Source organism: Xyrauchen texanus, chromosome 50 (assembly GCF_025860055.1).
Source record: "Xyrauchen texanus isolate HMW12.3.18 chromosome 50, RBS_HiC_50CHRs, whole genome shotgun sequence".
NCBI lineage: Eukaryota > Metazoa > Chordata > Actinopteri > Cypriniformes > Catostomidae > Xyrauchen > Xyrauchen texanus.
Genome location: NC_068325.1, coordinates 20,868,150 through 20,886,730, shown reverse-complemented (window position 1 = coordinate 20,886,730; position 18,581 = coordinate 20,868,150). Strand labels below are relative to the sequence as shown.

General features: G+C 40.1%; 1 protein-coding gene across 1 annotated transcript; it reads right to left on the bottom strand.

The window, feature by feature from the left end:
* LOC127641037 (cortexin-1) lies at positions 1-18,576 on the bottom strand. The gene is made up of 2 exons (XM_052123782.1): positions 18,471-18,576; positions 1-1,193 (listed from the first exon to the last, which is right to left on the bottom strand). The coding sequence occupies exon 2, from the start codon at positions 262-264 to the stop codon at positions 1-3; it is 264 nt and encodes an 87-aa protein (XP_051979742.1). The 5' UTR covers positions 265-1,193; positions 18,471-18,576.
* Positions 18,577-18,581: the final 5 nt, after the last annotated feature.

Genomic DNA, 18,581 nt, shown 5'->3' with positions numbered 1-18,581 from the left:
CTACACCAGGGCATAATCGAACTGGCCCCTCTCGAACCCGTCCTTGTGGTCAGTCCAAGAGGACGCAGGCATTCGGCTGTAGGGGTCCAGCAATATACGGAAGCATCGTACCAACAAAAAGATCAAAAACACCATCAAGAGACCCACAAAGGCGAAGGCCGTCCTTTGCTCGGTATCTCCGCCGAGTGATGGGCTGCTTGGGGCCCCTGAAAAGGAAGGCCCCGGTGAGAGCAGCTCATAGTCCAGGGTGGACACGTCGCTCATCCTCCAAGGAGGGCGACGGCAGAACTTGGAAGCTGTCTGGAGGGTGGGGTGAACGGACAGGTTGGCCAGATTGGCACAGCAAACCTCAAAGTGGACAAAAGTGGCCGAAGTCAACCCAGGGAGTGCTCCCGTCCCTCGACTGTGACGGACACGAATCTGGACACAAGTGGAGCAATCCGGATGCGTCCAGGACCTTTCTGCTCCTAGAGGGGTTGAAATGACAGGCCTGTTTATTTTAAACCTGCCAAATCCAATCTGACCCTCAAACGCTGTGGTGTCAGATGTGACATGACACAACAGTCTGCCACAACGAATAAAAACATCAACGTGTGCGGAGGACTCAAGCCTGTTTGCTCTTCGCTGCGGGGATCGGGGCTAATTGGTTCCAGATGGGATATGGCTTAGTGGTGTTCTCTGTGCTTTATAGCGCTATACGCCAAAGGGAACTACAAGAAACTGACCTGACAGCACATTTCCTAATTTGGGCTTGTGCTGAAAGTGGCAAAACATGTGTACAAAGGAAGATTGAACCACTAATCTGATCAGCCTGGCACTAGGATCAATATGCGAATCCGAGAGGCTGCTGCAAGCGTTAAATGAGTCAGTTGTGGAGGCGAGAGCGATAGTTTGATTAGTGGGCTTCTGTCGCTTCAGTGGGTGTGCATTAGTTTGATGAGTCAGGGATGACCTCTTCCTTCTTGCGTGCCTCTGTATGCGTTTTCACAAATAGAGTCTGGAGAAAACGTCTTGTAAGGTTGGTACAATCGATTGAGTGGGTTTAATGTCTGGTGAACTGTGGAGTCCAGGGCCAGGATCAAATGTAGGTGGACAGGGTTGAGTCAAAAGTAATTACACCCTCAGGTCTTGTTGAAGCAACACTGCAGATGTTGTTGGCCTTTGATCATCAGTTGTATCTTGTTGATGTCACCCTGTAAACAACAAAACACCTATTAAACATTTAATATGGGTTAATGTCATTTCCATGAACTGTGGAAACTAACATGAAAATGGACATGAATACTTACATTGAACAGATATGACGTAACACATCTTTGGATTTCACTGAAATGGTCATTTTATCATGTTGATGCATCAAAAAAATACATGTGGGATAAACCTAAAAATACAGACACACTGGGCCTAAAATGTAAATGCAGCCTAATCGATATGCGACTGTCTAGTATGTTGTTAATATTAATCAAGTAAACATACAGTAAAGACCAGTTAGTCGTTTAAGTAGAAATATGTAAATATATTCCATCCATCCATCCATCCATCATCAACCGCTTATCCTGTGTACAGGGTCGCGGGGGGCTGGAGCCTATCCCAGCTAACATTGGGCGAAAGGCGGGGGACACCCTGGACAGGTCGCCAGTCGTAAATATATTCAATATATTTAAATTTTCTGAATGCTTGCTCAAAAACTTCAAGCATTGTTTTCTTAATTTGTGTCTTTGTTCAGTTTTTGTGACTTTAATACTGACCTTGTTAGTTTTTTGTTGTTCATCCAATTGCTTTCATATCCAAGTAAAATGGTACGTAAAATATACACAAAATTTATTAGAATCGAAATGATATCAGAATCAAAACGCCCAACTAAAATGATAAATAAGTACAAATATAAATTCTACAAATAACATATAAATATATTTAAAGTGAATACCATGTGTTCATCCTTCAGTTGGGGTGCCTAATAATATCATTAATAGGTTATTTAGGTTGTGGCTCAGATGGTAGAGCGGTTCGGCCGCTAATCGCAGGGTTGGCAGTTTGATTCCCGGCCCACATGACTCCACATGCCGAAGTATCCTTGGGCAAGACAATGAACCCCAAGTTGCTCCCAATGGCAGGCTAGTGCCTTACATAGCAGCTCTGCCACCATTGGTGTGTGAATGGGTGAATGAGTCTCAGTGTAAAGCGCTTTGAATACTGCTAAGGTTAAAAAAGCGCTATATACGTCCAGACCATAGATGAATATAACCATCGGGCTGGGCTTTTTGTGGACCAGTATGGAACCACCAAGCAAGCCAGAACACCCTAGCCACATACTAAAACAAAAACCACAATGAACACATGCAACCACCTACAACACACTAGCATTGCAAGTTTGCCAAAGGCAACAGAAAATGTAAATATAGTTTTAACGTCCTTGACTGAAATTTCAGTGCATCCCTAAAGTATTCTTTAAACAGACAAAACTGTGTTTAAAGTAGGGCTGGGCGATAAATCGATATTTATCACGATAAAGAAAATCCACGATAAGCTTTTGAGGAATTTTCGATATTTACTGCGTGTCGCTAAAACACAAGCAGTTCGGCTTTCTCAGGCTACGTTTCCGCTGGGGCGGACGAAATCCGCTCAAAGGCGCTCACAGCGCTAGGAGAGAGTCGCTCCACACCGCTGCCAATCCTACGATCCACCTTGCGAGCATGGCGCTCGGCTTTCATAGGAATGAATTGAAAACAATCTCAGCTTCGCTCACAACGCGCCAGTGGTAGCGTAGGGTCAGACTGGATGAACTTGCTAATGCTAGCTGCCTTGCTAACGATTAGGCTACGTCGGACACTGGATTGATTCCATCCGCACTGCAAGACTTCATGACAACGGTTGCGTCCGCTCATCGTCTCTAGTGAAGAGCGCGACAGAACAACAGTGATGTGGACGACAGCTCTGATCTTTCTGCGCTGTAATCTTGAATATTGTTCTTGAATATTGCACCAAACATGCATCATTTCTGCCCCGTCCCGCTCCGCACACGTCGCCTCTTTTCCCTGCATGTGTGTAGACGTGAAGCGTCGCATGAGTTAATGTGGTTTCAAAGCAGCTTTTAGACCAAAACGTTTGTCCCTTCTAAATGTATCTTTATTAATCTGCATGTTACGAGCCTTTAATAATAAACAAATCGATTTCTGTTCTAATTTTGTGAATTAATGAGATGTCTGGAATGGATAAGGAAAGACTAAAATGACTAGTTGGTCGACGAGTCTCTCACTTTAATGAAAATATACAAATGTTTTTTAAATGTTCTCTCGGGACACCCCTGAACCCACATTCAGCATCATTCCACAGTCACAAGGGCTTCTATGCCCCATACGTGGGTATCTGAATCTAAAGAAATATACAAAATATTTAACTTTAATGTAAATATATCCCAACATATACTGGACTGCTGTCACTATGCTTCAGAACAAACTCTTGATCTTTTAACATTCATTTTCAATTGATAAACGGTAAAAGACGGTAAAATTGGGAACAGATCCCGCAGACCCCGCTGCTTTGGCCGTCTCTGGACCCCCTGTGCAATTTTGTAGAGACTATTTTGACTGTTTAGAGTTTAATTTTTCTCCTTTTCTTCCGTCAACTTTGAAATAAAAAAAGGAAAGTGCAATGTGTAAATGTATATCGTGATAAATATCGATATCGAACAATATGAAAAAGATTATCGTGATAACAATTTTGGCCATATCGCCCAGCCCTAGATTAAAGTAATGAACCAGCAGAACAGGATGTTGTAAATGTGGTCTGTATTTACCATCGTAAACACCATTTACCACTGTATGTATTCTTAACGAATCATTAGCCCACTGCTTCATGAATAATATTAGTCACTTTGTTTTGCATCTCGCTCGTCTGGGATCACAGGGTACGAAATGTCAGCAGCCGATTATCTTAAACCTGTGAACAGCACAATGCAATTAAAGTGATTGGAGGAAGACGAGTGGAAAGATGGATGCTGGTGCTGAATGGATGGGGCTTAGCATTATGATGGATGACAATAAGATCTGAAGATGTGTGTGGTGCGGCTGAGATAGAGCCAGACGACACTACGCCTCATGGACACTGACAAACTATCTAGCGCACAGTGCACAAGTGATCGCTCTTTGTCCTGTACGGTTTGCTGCCAGTGCTAGTCGTAGCCACTTCATCAAGGAGACTTCGTCTAATCAATTAGGCCTTCCTTAAGATTGATTTCCAAAAGCTACAAATGTTTTAGGCAAAGTACAATTAAATACTTGGAGACTGTTTGTTGAAGGTTTTTAAATGAGCATTTCTTTAAAGTCAGCTGGACAGAAGAGGATCATAATCAGTCGGCATCACATGGAAGATGGCATCACTGCAGGACTTCAAAATATCACCGGTCGGGAGCCTGGGTAGCTAAGCGAGTATTGACGCTGACTACCACACTTGGAGTCGCTAGTTTGAATCCAGGGTGTGCTGAGTGACTCCAGCCAGGCTTCCTAAGCAACCAATTGGCCCGGTTGCTAGGGTGGGTAGAGTCACATGGGATAACCTCTTCGTGGTCGCTATAGCATGGTTCTCGCTCTCAATGGGGCGTGTGGTGAGTTGTGCATGGATGCCGCGGAGAATAGCGTGAGCCTCCACAGATGCGGTTACTCACCTCAATCCGGGTGGCGGAGGACAAGTCTCAGTCGCCTCCTCTTCTGAGACGTCAATCCGCGCATCTTATCATGTGACTCATTGTGCATGACACCGCGGAGACTCATGCTACTCTCCACAATCCACACACAACTCACCACACGCCCGACTGAGAGCGAGAACCGCTAATCGAGACCACGAGGAGGTTACCCCATGTGACTCTACCCTCCCTAGCAACCGGGCCAATTTGGTTGCTTAGGAGACCTGTCTGGAGTCACTCAGCACACCCTGGATTCAAACCAGTGACTTCAGGGTTGGTAGTCAGCGTCAATTTATTTATTTGGTTAGTAGCTGTGTAATGTATGGGATAATGTACAGTCAGCCCTTCAGTCTGATACAAGACCTGATTATGATACGATAACAACCGTCTGACTGTACATTATCCCATACATAATAACCTAATGACCTAAGAGTTACAAACAGCTCTGCCACTTTCGTTCTGTAAGCAGCGTTTTGTTTTCAGTGGACGTCCACAAAAAGACTCAATGTAAGCTGCAATGGAAAACATTTCGACTTCCATGAGCTAACAGCATCGAGTGCCAACCGTATATAAAAAAACAACATCTCCATTCACTGTTCAGTATGAGTGAACGTACTCGGGGGGGCCTTTAACGAATCACCTGTCAGATTGTTCCAGTGTGTGGCCACAGTCTCCATGCAAATGACCGCAAACAACTGTAACTTCAGCTCAGTTTATGACTTCATCCATCTCTCAAAACTACAACAACATCCATCAACCAATCATTCATCAGCCCATTATAATGGACATTAGGGCTGAGAGATGCAGCTAAAAAAAAATTTTTATATCTCAGTATTTTTCAACCTTTTTTATGACACTCAACATACTGTATATCTCGATATTTATGCGTTTTCTGTAAAATGACTTCAAATGTTCATGTTTTTCTTACAATCAGAGGAACCAACATTGCTACCAAAAAGCTATTGTTGTCCATTAGAAATTATATTTATATTTATATTTATTTATGCATTTGGCAGACACTTTTATCCAAAGCGATTTACAGTGCACTTATTACAGGGACAATCCCCCCCGGAGCAACCTGGAGTTAAGTGTCTTACTCAAGGACACAATGGTGGTGACTGTGGGGATCGAACCAGTGTACTTCTGATTACCAGTTATGTGCTTTAGCCCACTACGCCACCACCACAGAAATTTATTCTATTATATTTAACACTCTTCTACCAAAGTTTTTGCATGTACGTTGTGCCGTTTTAAGGCCCAGGTTTCAGGTGTCCCAGGGTTGATTTTTATTAAACCAAACAGAATTAAAACGGACTTGGAAACTTTTTACTAGGCCTTCATCATTTTTTCTGGTACGTTTTGAATGTCTTTGGTTTATTTAATTCATTGTTGTAGCCTTGACCCAGAACCAGAATTTCAACTATGAAAATCCATTATATATACACATTTTTACAAGTTTAAACCTTTGATAATCTTAATGGTGCGTTCACATACAACGCAAAGACATTTTTGGCCTTGCGTTACTCGCGCGAGTTTGACCGCTGGATTATAAATGTGTGTTTAAAGTCACGTTCGCTCTATTATTATTCCCCCTTCTCTTCCGGAAAAGGACAGGAGGCGGGGCTTCTACGACTTGGTTCATAGTAAAGTTCAACCAATAGCTGGAATCAAGTAGTCGTGCAACTTCCTCCAGGCGATGTCTTTATTCGTCCGGTCTCTGTACATGTATGACGTTGTGTCATACAATTCCGGGTGCCCACACAACGCTAACACTATTCTTTCATCCATTTTTCCAGATTTCTTCTGCTACTACGTCAGTACGTCAGTGACATCCAGACAATCTCAATGCTGTTAGGCTTTCGCGACAACACGTCATGCAGATTTCTCGCTCAAGTTGAAAAATTTTGCGCGTTCGAGTCGCGTCACTCGCTTCATTTGCGTCGCCGAATTCACATCTATTCGCATCTTTGCATTGACTTTGTATGTAATCACGCCTCGCGAAATGCTCGTTTAAGTTAATTAAACGAACCATTTATTTTACCCCTAATAAATATATATATTTTTTTTTTGTGAAGTTAGTGATGTTTGAAGAAAACAAAGAAAAATCCATGTAAATGCACTAGTGAGCAGAATATTATTATTATTATTATTGGACATTATTTCTAATCAAGCTTAATTTGGACAAATTATACAAAGAAAATTTTAAAAATTGGATTTAGTTGTGTGTATTTAGGAAACATAAAATGTAAGCTATAAAATTAGCCTTAGCAACACAAAAAAGTGCTATACAAGTGCAAACCATTCAAAAAAGTTGGCCAATTTATTTCAAAAACATTAAAAATGTCATTTAAAAGGATTTCATTTCTAGAAATTCTCAGGGCTAAAAGTGTCCCAAAGTGCAAGAAACATCCAATTACAATTTTCAAATTCACAAGAATAGCGTTTCCTACAATAATTTCCATTCGCTGTTTATGTTACAACTCAATTCCACTCTATTATTTATGAACTCTATTCCATTCTACCCCATTCTACTCCATTCTACCCCATTCCATTCTATTCCATTCCATTCCATTCTACCCCATTCCATTCCATTCTACCCCATTCCATTCCATTCTACCCCATTCTACCGCATTCCATTCCATTCTACCCCATTCCATTCCATTCCACTCCATTCTACCCCATTCCATTCCATTCCATTCTACCCCATTCCATTCCATTCTACCCCATTCCATTCCATTCCATTCTACCCCATTCCATTCCATTCTACCCCATTCCATTCTACTCCATTCTACCCCATTCCATTCCATACCATTCTACCCCATTCCATTCCATTCTACTCCATTCCATTCCATTCTACTCCATTCTACCCCATTCCATTCCATTCTACTCCATTCTACCCCATTCCATTCTACTCCATTCCATTCCACCCCATTCCATTCTACCCCATTCCATTCCACCCCATTCCATTCTACCCCATTCCATTCCACCCCATTCCATTCTACTCCATTCCATTCTACTCCATTCCATTCCATTCTACTCCATTCCATTCCATTCTATTCTACTCCATTCCATTCTACTCCATTCTACCCCATTCCATTCTACTCCATTCCATTCCACCCCATTCCATTCTACCCCATTCCATTCCACCCCATTCCATTCTACCCCATTCCATTCCACCCCATTCCATTCTACTCCATTCCATTCTACTCCAATCCACCCCATTCCATTCTACTCCATTCTACTCCATTCTACCCCATTCCATTCTACTCCATTCCATCCCATTCTACCCCATTCCATTCCATCCCATTCTACCCCATTCCATTCCATCCCATTCTACCCCATTCCATTCCATTCTACTCCATTCCATTCCATTCTACTCCATTCCGTTCCATTCTACTCCATTCCGTTCCATTCTACTCCATTCCGTTCCATTCTACTCCATTCCGTTCTACCCCATTCCATTCTACCCCAATCCACCCCATTCTACCCCATTCCCCATTCCATTTGACAGATTTGTTTATTATCCTATTTGTGTGAATTTTCAGTTTTTTTAAATGTTCTTTTAATTTAGTCACAATGTTATAATTAATTTTAGTACATTTTCTGACTAAAATGCCATATCATTTGAGTCGACAAAAATAGCCATTATTAGTTGATGAAAAACGTATAAAATGATAAAAACACGTTTCAAACTGTAACAGACCGAACTCTAACCTAACATTCAAATATCAAACATTTATAAACTACTCACAATTTAAACATATCAAAAATATAGTTTAATATTCATTGGCTTCTTTGTGCATATATAAGTTGTAATATGACATTTATATTGTGGATATTCAATAGCTGATTACGGTTTCATATATCGATGTGTTCAGCTCACGCAGCCACTATGACTGGATTATTTTAATACATTTTCTCAATTGTTCTTTCTTGAAAATAAATAAATAAAAACAGTTAGTGCATTGTTATTATCTTGCAGTATTATTCTTTTTCTCATCAAAATATGTTTTTTTTTATTTTTATAATTTTTTTACTATCGCCATAAGTCTTTCATCTTGTCTTCGTTATCTTTAACACAATAAAAATAAACATTTTCGTCAGCAATTTATTTATTTTTTCCATTATACAGGGCAACTTCTCTTACAGTAATTACACAAATCAGTGAACTGTGAATGAATCAGCAAGGAAAGTCTTCTGCCTCTCCACCCCCTTCCTTAACGCTTACTCATGTTTTCATTTAGCTATTCCTCTTCTTCTCTCGTTCTAATGACTCACAATAAATCCACAACCCACCTCAGACCATTTACTGTCATTAGGTCAGCCAATGAGAGCGCTTGTCTGGGCAATTGGGAAAACAATCAGCATTTCACTAATATATTCCTAGAGGGATGGTCTCTTGAGGAAGCACCCGTGTATTGTTTCACTGTGGCCTCTGGCAACGTTCACGAAGATGACCACGGAAATCCTATTATTCACTGACACACTAAAATCACAATGGGCGAAACGCCTACATTTGTCATTATTTGTCCAGGAACGCCTCTGAAACTAATTAGATGCCACAATCAAATGACAAACGAAGGTGCTTAACGTCAAACCATACTCTTGCCAAGGGCTAAATGGTTTTGGAGTGAATTTGGTTAACTCTTGTCGACTGGGAGTTTCTTAAGATAACATGAGACTAGAAAACCAGGCATGTATATACTATAGATTTCAATTAAAATATTTAAACATCCTTAAAAGAAGGTATATTCACTTGAGAAGCAGAATCATCATCTCTTATCCCATTGGCAAATCGTTTTGTTCTTGTTTTAAGCATAAACCTAGTTACATTTTCAGCGTTGGGCCGAGAGATGATGCCATCCATGACACAATCTTTGATTTTCCATTTTGTATTATATTTCTGTTATGCGTGACCATTCATCGATAATATAGCAATGTCAAATCAGTGGCAGGTTTGGACCTATTGGCGAATAGGTCACCTTGAGTTAAGGACTGTGGCGGGGCGGAGGGCGGGGTCGTAATTCTACACACCCGGTCCCTTATCAGGCTAATCAAGCCTCCGAGAGGGATAAAGGCTGACTATGGAGGATTGTGCGGGGGAGAGAGAGAGAGATCGTTTGTATTTTATCATCACGTGCTGACTCCAGCCAGGTCTCCTAAGCAACCAAATTGACCCGGTTGCTAGGGAGGGTAGAGTCACATGGGGTAACCTCCTCGTGGTTGCTATAATGTGGTTCTCGCTCTCGGTGGGGCGTGTGGTGAGTTGTGCGTGGATGCAGCTGAGAATAGAGTGAAGCCTCCACATGTGCTACGTGTCCACGGTAACGCGCTCAACAAGTCACATGATGAGATGTGCGGATTGACGGTCTCAGACGTGGAGGCAACTGAGATTCGTCCTCCGCCACCCGGATTGAGGCGAGTCACTACGCCACCACGAGGACTTTGAGCATATTGGGAATTGGGCGTTCCAAATTGGGGATTAAAGTACCAGTACCAGAGACAGTACCGGTTTTAGGACATGTTCAACAAATCAATGTTAATATGTGTAAATAGTAAAAAATTATGCAATTACACCAACAATAAAGATATGAAATATAATATCTTATTGATTGATTGAATACATGGGTTTGTTCATTTTTTTAAAAAGCCAAAATGTCAAATATAATTAGTCAAATGTATATTTTCGTAATGTAAATAGTAAGAGGGCCCCCTGTGTAATTAACAGCATTAGCTGGGACAGAATTGGTTTCATATGTAAGCAAAAGGATCATTCTAACTGAAATATACCCATATCAATCGATATTGAATGAAAACAAACCAAAAAGCTTGTGATTCGGAATAGAATCGGGAAATCTGCATCAATACCCAGCCCTATTACGTCTTGTCGGAAATAATTAAATGAGAATTATTTGAGTTTATATTGAGATCTCTGGATTAACGATGCAGACTTTAGTATCTTGGCTAGTCGGAGCACAGTTTGAGACATTAATTAGATCTCATCGTCTTTGAGAAATTAGATATTAAAGATTTCTTTCTTGTGGGTATACTTGTACCCAACAAAGCATACCGCAACGACAGCACACTGAGAATTGTTTAATTTGGTCTTATTTTGGATCGTGTTTTGTTCCGTGCAATCATCTCCCAAATTCTCCCCTTGACGTGACAAGACCAGAAAAGATTTCACCCCATCAATCTGCTGAGTGAGCATGTTGTGAAGAGTGGAGAGTCATGTGAGACATCTTCAAACTGCTGACCTCTGAAAAAAATAACATGACAGGATCAAATAAATGCTACTTTTCTATTCATGCACTCCTTCCATATGTCTGCTCAGGTGTTTAACTGTAGTGCCGGGCTTGTTGCCCATCCTACGTTTGAGAAATGGTCTGCACAGCGTTTGCCGACCAAAGGAAAATGGGCCGTTATAGTTTATAAATTTTATGTTAACTTTCCATGTCTCATACATCTCTACATTACTCTAAAACACAAAGTGTGTCCAAAGGGGACAATCCGTATTTCTAGACAAGGTTATTTAAGTCTGGCAAATTGTGATTGAGTTGACATAATTTCCCTTATTGGGTGAATTATACCTTTAAAAACTGTTTATCATTCATGAATTATCACCATGATTCAACACAATAGCCACAGAAATGCACGATTCCGATTGCCAGTACGGAAGACAGATATTTTAGACCCAGCTGCATGTTGGTAAAAACTGACGTGCAATTTTCTCTTAAGTGCCCACGTCACCAATATCTGTCAGACAGGGGAACCCAGTGGCCCTCTATAAAGATGGCGTGCTGCTGATGGGAGTGTTTTTTAAGAGCTATACAGACTTTACTGTCAAACGCAAATGTCTCTCATCTAGAAGAATCTAAAGTGGCCTCTCAACTGCAAAGAGAACAAGAAAAAAACAGACTTGATATTCATAATAATTGCTAATTTAAATTAAAAAATATAGTTACATTTATTTTCTTCTAGATGAGACATTTCCATTTGACAGTGAAGTCTGTACAGCTCTTAAAATACGCACCAATCATTAGCACGCAGCAGCATTGTTTAAACAAACGTACAATGCGACCATTCACTAACCAATGACATTGACTCAAACAATGGCGTGAGTTGAGCGAGACTTCCTGTTCATTCAAACAAACATACAATGCGACCATTCGCTAACCAATGACACTGACTCAACCGATGGCGTGAGTTGAGCGAGACTTCCTGTTCATTCAAACAAACATACAATGGGACCATACGCTAAACAATGACATTGACTCAACCAATGGCGTGAGTTTGGAGCGAGACTTCCTGTTCGTTCCAACAAACGTACAATGCGACCATTCGCTAACCAATGACATTGACTCAACCAATGGCGTGAGTTTGGAGCGAGACTTCCTGTTCGTTCAAACAAACATACAATGCGACCATTCGCTAAACAATGACATTGACTCAACCGATGGCGTGAGTTGAGCGAGACTTCCTGTTCGTTCAAACAAACAAACAATGCGACCATTCGCTAACCAATGACATTGACTCAACCGATGGCATAAGTTTTGAGCGAGACTTCCTGTTCGTTCAAACAAACATACAATGCGACCATACGCTAACCAATGACATTGACTAAACCAATGGCGTGAGTTGAGCGAGACTTCCTGTTCGTTAAAACAAACATACAATGCGACCATTCGCTAACCAATGACATTGACTCAACCAATGGCGTGAGTTTGGAGCGAGACTTCCTGTTCGTTCAAACAAACATACAATGCAACCATTTGCTAACCAATGACATTGACTCAACCAATGGCGTGAGTTGAGCAAGACTTCCTGTTCGTTCAAACAAACATACAATGGGACCATACGCTAAACAATGACATTGACTCAACCAATGGCGTGAGTTTGGAGCGAGACTTCCTGTTCGTTCCAACAAACGTACAATGCGACCATTCGCTAACCAATGACATTGACTCAACCAATGGTGTGAGTTTGGAGCGAGACTTCCTGTTCGTTCAAACAAACATACAATGCGACCATTCGCTAAACAATGACATTGACTCAACCGATGGCGTGAGTTGAGCGAGACTTCCTGTTTGTTCAAACAAACATACAATGCGACAATTCGCTAACCAATGACATTGACTCAACCAATGGCGTGAGTTGAGCGAGACTTCCTGTTCGTTCAAACAAACATACAATGCGACCAAACGCTAAACAATGACATTGACTCAACCAATGGCGTGAGTTGAGCGAGACTACCTGTTCAATCAAACAAACATACAATGCGACCATTCGCTAACCAATGACATTGACTCCACCAATGGCGTGAGTTGAGCGAGACTACCTGTTCAATCAAACAAACATACAATGCGACCATTCGCTAACCAATGACATTGACTCCACCAATGGCGTGAGTTGAGCGAGACTTCCTGTTCATTCAAACAAACATACAATGCGACCATTCGCTAACCAATGACATTGACTCAACCAATGCGATGCGATCGTTGCTACAATGACATTATGCGATGATGCGAGTTTTGGCAGACTTCCTGTTCGTTCAAACAAACATACAATGCGACCATTCGCTAACCAATGATATTGACTCAACCAATGATGTAAGTTTAGAACATGTCTACCTGTTCGTTCAATCAACAAATTGTGCATACATTCGCAAACCAATCATATTAGCTCCACCATGGCACCAGTTTGGGGTGGCACTTTCATTGAATATTGGCAGACAGGGGAGTGTTTGGGAAACATGCTTGAAAAAGTTATTATTTTTCCAAATCTGTTTGGTGTCATACACAGAGAACAAATTACACACTTCAATTTTAGTAAATAAAATAATACAAATATGTTACAATACTATTACTTGGGGGGTCAGTCTAAACAGTTAACCGCTAACCTGGAAGTCGCCCCCGGAGACAATGGAGGAAATCTGTCCACCCTCCTGACGTTTTTAATTCATGTCCCAAATCAAAGCATGAATTATTAAGCGTCACAAGGTAGTGATGGCTGGGCAAGTGGTAGCGAGCGAGAGAGTGAGTGAGTCGGACAGTGCGGGTCCTTAGTGGGTTGTTCTCACCGGAGCAATGTGTCAGAATGAATGGACACATTCGCACGATGCCGGTCAGAACAGGCAATGTGCTCCAATGGGGTTTACCAAGAAAAACAGCATCAACCAGTTTGAGTCAGCTTAAAAGATTGGTTAAATTACAATTCTGTCATCATTTAGGCTACTCAGCCTTATGTCGTTCCAAACCCGTATTACATTTTTGGCAAAATATTGCATACAAATCTAGTTCTTTTCCAAGCAATCAAAGTGAATAGTTACCAAGGGGCGGTCAAGCAAACAAAAAAGCGGCATAAAAGTTGTCTGTACGACTCGTACATTAAAAATAATGTGTGCAGCACTTTCAACGCCTCACTGAGCCCTCATAAGGTGGCACTGGGTGATGTGGCAAAACTCAATGCTGTACTGCAGCTGCCCATCGGAGAAGGATGTGTCATGTCAAACCTAAGCAAATATGAGATGAAAAGTGCACCACTGTAGGGAGGGCAAGATGGAGATGCCAGAGGAGATGAAGCGATTCAAGGCAAATCTTCATAATGGCAAATTCCAGCGCAGATGTACAAGAGAGCAGTTATTAAGAATGGATTATTAAATTACGGCAGACGGAAATGAAAACGCTGATTCCAGGAAAAGGACACAATCACTTTGCCAGCATCCAGATACTGCCCTAAAAGCTCAAATTTATCTTTCAATGGAGTAAAAAAGCTCTGAGGCAGCCTCTGAGGCAGCAGCACTGGGGGCAAAGGAGAGGACAAGGTTAAAACATGAAATATATCCAAGATCTCTTTTTTCCAAATCCTCTTTCCTCATGGAATATAATTGAAAAGAAAAGTAAAGAGTTTAGAGCTTTACTGTAGCCGATTTCTGTACTTCTGTTGCTCCAAAACCACATGATGTTTTAACACCCCTGGAATACAAATTGAGAATCCTTTAAGAGTCTTTGCGCAGCTCTTTTCCATGCAATGACAATACAAAGTGACCTCGTCTGTTAAGTAAAAAAAAAGACAAAAACACAAATATATGACTACAGTAGTCCATTTGACTTGTGCGATATATTTTAAGTCATCAGAAGTCACACACATGTTTTGTGTGAGGAACAGACCGGAAAAGTCATAATTAGAGGTAGACGATATATCATTTTTTCATTTTATTCGGTGCTGATAGTTGCTTTTTGGAACTATCGGTTATCTGCTAAAATCTTTCGATATTGTCCGATAGTTTTTCATCATTTAGTCATTTCAAAATAAGAGTCACTGGTGTGTTTCGAGCTCGTTTATACTTTAAAGTCCAGCGTTATGTACCAAATCTTCATTTTTTTCTGGTTATTATTGGGATTTTGGTTGAACAAAAAAGAAACTTTTATTATTTAATTTGATTAATTTATTAATTTTGACAATTTGTCTTTAACCGACATAATAAAGAAAGAATAAGATTTTTTTTTTTACATTCTATAAATCAATTTTAAAAACTGATTAATCAGTTAGCAGCATTTGTTATTGGTCTCGGCAAAATCCACTATCGGTTGACCTCTTGCAAGGGTTGCAACGATCACGTCCAGAATTAAAAAATGGCGCATCACGTTCGATTGGTACACACAGGAGATGCCATTTTGACGTCAATAATGTTTTTTTATATTTTGTTAAAATGATGGACCCCATTTTGGAATTTCCGGCAATGTTTCCAAATTCGGCAAATAACTAATAAACCCGGTTACTGAAACCTCTTGTTCCAATTACTTTAAATTCGGAGAGAAAATTAGTAAGAGATTATTAATAAAAAGCAATGTTGACAAAGTGTGTTTTTTTTTATTCTGGATACAAACACAGAATAGACGTGAGCTTCTTCAAAACTTTTTTTCATTTTGGTCTGTTCCACACACATCATTTGACTTTAGAACAATTGGAATACGTCACACAATTCATATGGACTTAATGGTAGAAGTAGACCAATATACCGGTTTTACCGATTAATCGTGCAGATAGTTGCTTTTTGGAAATATCGGTTATCTGCAAAACTATGTCAAAAGTTGCCGATAGTTAGGGGTCCAAACACCGAAGGCAACCCTTTTGAATTTGAACTGATTTTCTTATTAGGGGTCGAAGCACCGAACACCTCTGCCTCTTGGTGGTGCTATAATAAACAAAAATATAAAAATGGCTTTAACTATTGTCGTTGGATCAATCAACTTGAAATTTTGCATGCAGTGTCTTTGTCCAAGGTGCCATCAAGGACTACGAGGACAGTTGCATATCTTGAAAAACATGGCCGCCATTGACCAATCAACTTATAGCTGCTGAAAAAACTACTTTTCAAGCTGGTCCTAGGCCGTCCGCCCGATCCGAACCAAACCAGGGCAGAAAAGTACTCTGGAGTCCTGATATCAATGATTATAAAAAAGTTGGAACTTTCGATGCACCGTTGTAACAGTATGACAAATTGTAAGAAGTGGGCATGGCCAAACTCTTGAAAGGATGCCAAGTCTGAACGCAAAGTCTTAATTTTACAAAGCTTGGTATAAGATGATATCACAACATTTGGAGGATGCATGCAAACTTTCGTCCAATTTCGCCACTAGGGGGCACAACAGATACAAATTCCTTATAACTCCGCAACCGTTTGAGTGAAAAAGTAGAAATTTGGCATGCATCTTCTTTAGGTCACATGCTAACATGTCATTACAAAAACAATTTGGCAACTCAACAAAAATGGCCGCCAGCAGCAATCACAATTCAGCAGCTAATAAATTGAGTTGTGAAAATCCGATCATTACAAAATTTACGGTGCACTTGCAAGTCGTCAATATTAGGCGGTATACCAAATTTGGTAAAAATCATCCACAAGGTGGTGCTATAATGAGAAAACTTGCGTATTTGCCTATAACTTATCTATATTGGCTAGAATTACAATTCATAATTATTTCCTCTTGATTCCTTCAGTCAAGACAAACAAAACGTTTATCTCCAATTTGATTTCTGCCCCTAAAGAGAGTGGTGGTGGCGTAGTGGGCTAAAGCACATAAATGTTAATCAGAAGGTTGCTGGTTCGATCCCCACAGCCACCACCATTGTGTCCTTGAGCAAGGCACTTAACTCCAGGTTGCTCCGGGGGGATTGTCCCTGTAATAAGTGCTCTGTAAGTCGCTTTGGATAAAAGCTGCCAAATGCATAAATGTAAAATGTTCCGCCATTTTTGATTTTCTGAAAAACCTACTTTTGTGAAGTGCTCCAAGGCCGTTTGTCCAATTTGCTCGAAATTTTACACATATCATCTAGGGAAAAAAAAATCGGCTTTTTGATTTGAGGACATGAGCTAAATGTAATCACTTGTCGACAGCTAATTTAAATATTATTTTCAAAATATTATCTCAACAAAAGTAACTGACAGATTAAGGATATATGTGTTTGGACCCCGATGATTGCCACTTGCGCTTTGGGAATTGGGCATTCCAAATTGGGGAGAACATTTAAAAAATGATTCCGTTATAAAATTCAAATGTAATTAAATTTGTGTCACAATTTTGATCAGGCCTAAAGATGCTAATTATTACAGGGTTACTAATTAACGCTAACTATTGCTCTAATCAACAGTGACTGAATCTTGTAGCTTACCATTTAGTTTTTTTACTGGAAAGTGGAAACCTCATGAATAGTTTCCGTCATGTACTTGCTGACTAAGAATATTAACGCCGAACTTTGCAGCATGCTTTTCAACATGGATATGCAACACAGCTCATAATGAGATATAAATGTCTGCTCTGTACCACAATATCTCCATTGTATCAACTATATCTAATAGAGTTATTTCAATATAGGCTCATAACTACAGTTTAAAGAATTATTTTATCAGACTTGTCATTTATAATTCATGTAAATTATTCAATTCTTCAGGTTTGCTATGGAGCTACATATCAGTAAGGTGGTTTACAATTCATAGCATATTGATTCTCTCATTAAACCTCAATGCACTGACATTTGAATTACATTTATAATGTCGATTGTGTGAGAAAGGGTGTAAATATTTAATGAACTGCATGATCACCAATGTAGATGCCCTGAAAATGAAGAATTACCTAAAAAAGGGAGTTAATCCTGACATCGTTATATTGTGCATTACAATAATTGCTATTACTGCAAAATATATGGGACTATACAGCCAACCTTATATTTTGCAAAACACCCTAACAAAAAGTCCTGTGGTGGCACAATGGTAAAGTGTTGGTATCAGATGGTAATAGCATGGTATTTTATAGTGCTGAATGATTATCCCAATGTGTTTTTGTAGTACCCCAAGCTTTTTAAGTCCAATAAAAACCCATGGTACTAAACATGCATGGACATATTTGATAAAGAACCTTATTCATGTGTCATTTAGATAGTAAATGCCAAAACATACCATGTTACCACAAAATAAACATGGTTTTACCATAGTACCTTGTATAAAACAGTACTTTTGCATAGTCAAGACTGGATTACTCGCATGAAAACACAACCAGACATTTGGAATAAGATTAAAATGAAATTAACATTCAGTTTTAACACAATGGACAAGTCTAATTCACGTTTTTCTCATTGCAAAGTTCATATTTAGTCAAACCTGTCTTTAAAATCACTGGTATTTCGTATTTAATCATCTCTATGATGTTCAAAACGTCAACACAGGTCCGAAACACCTTTAAATGTGTATAAATATTCGTGCAATTAAATATAAAGTGTAAAAACTCACCTGTGTGGTGTTATATTTGATATATATGGAGAATCCGCTCCTCACTGTTACTCGCATGAAAACTTGGGCGCGTTTAAGCTCTGCGCGCTCCCGCTGCAAACACCAGCGTAC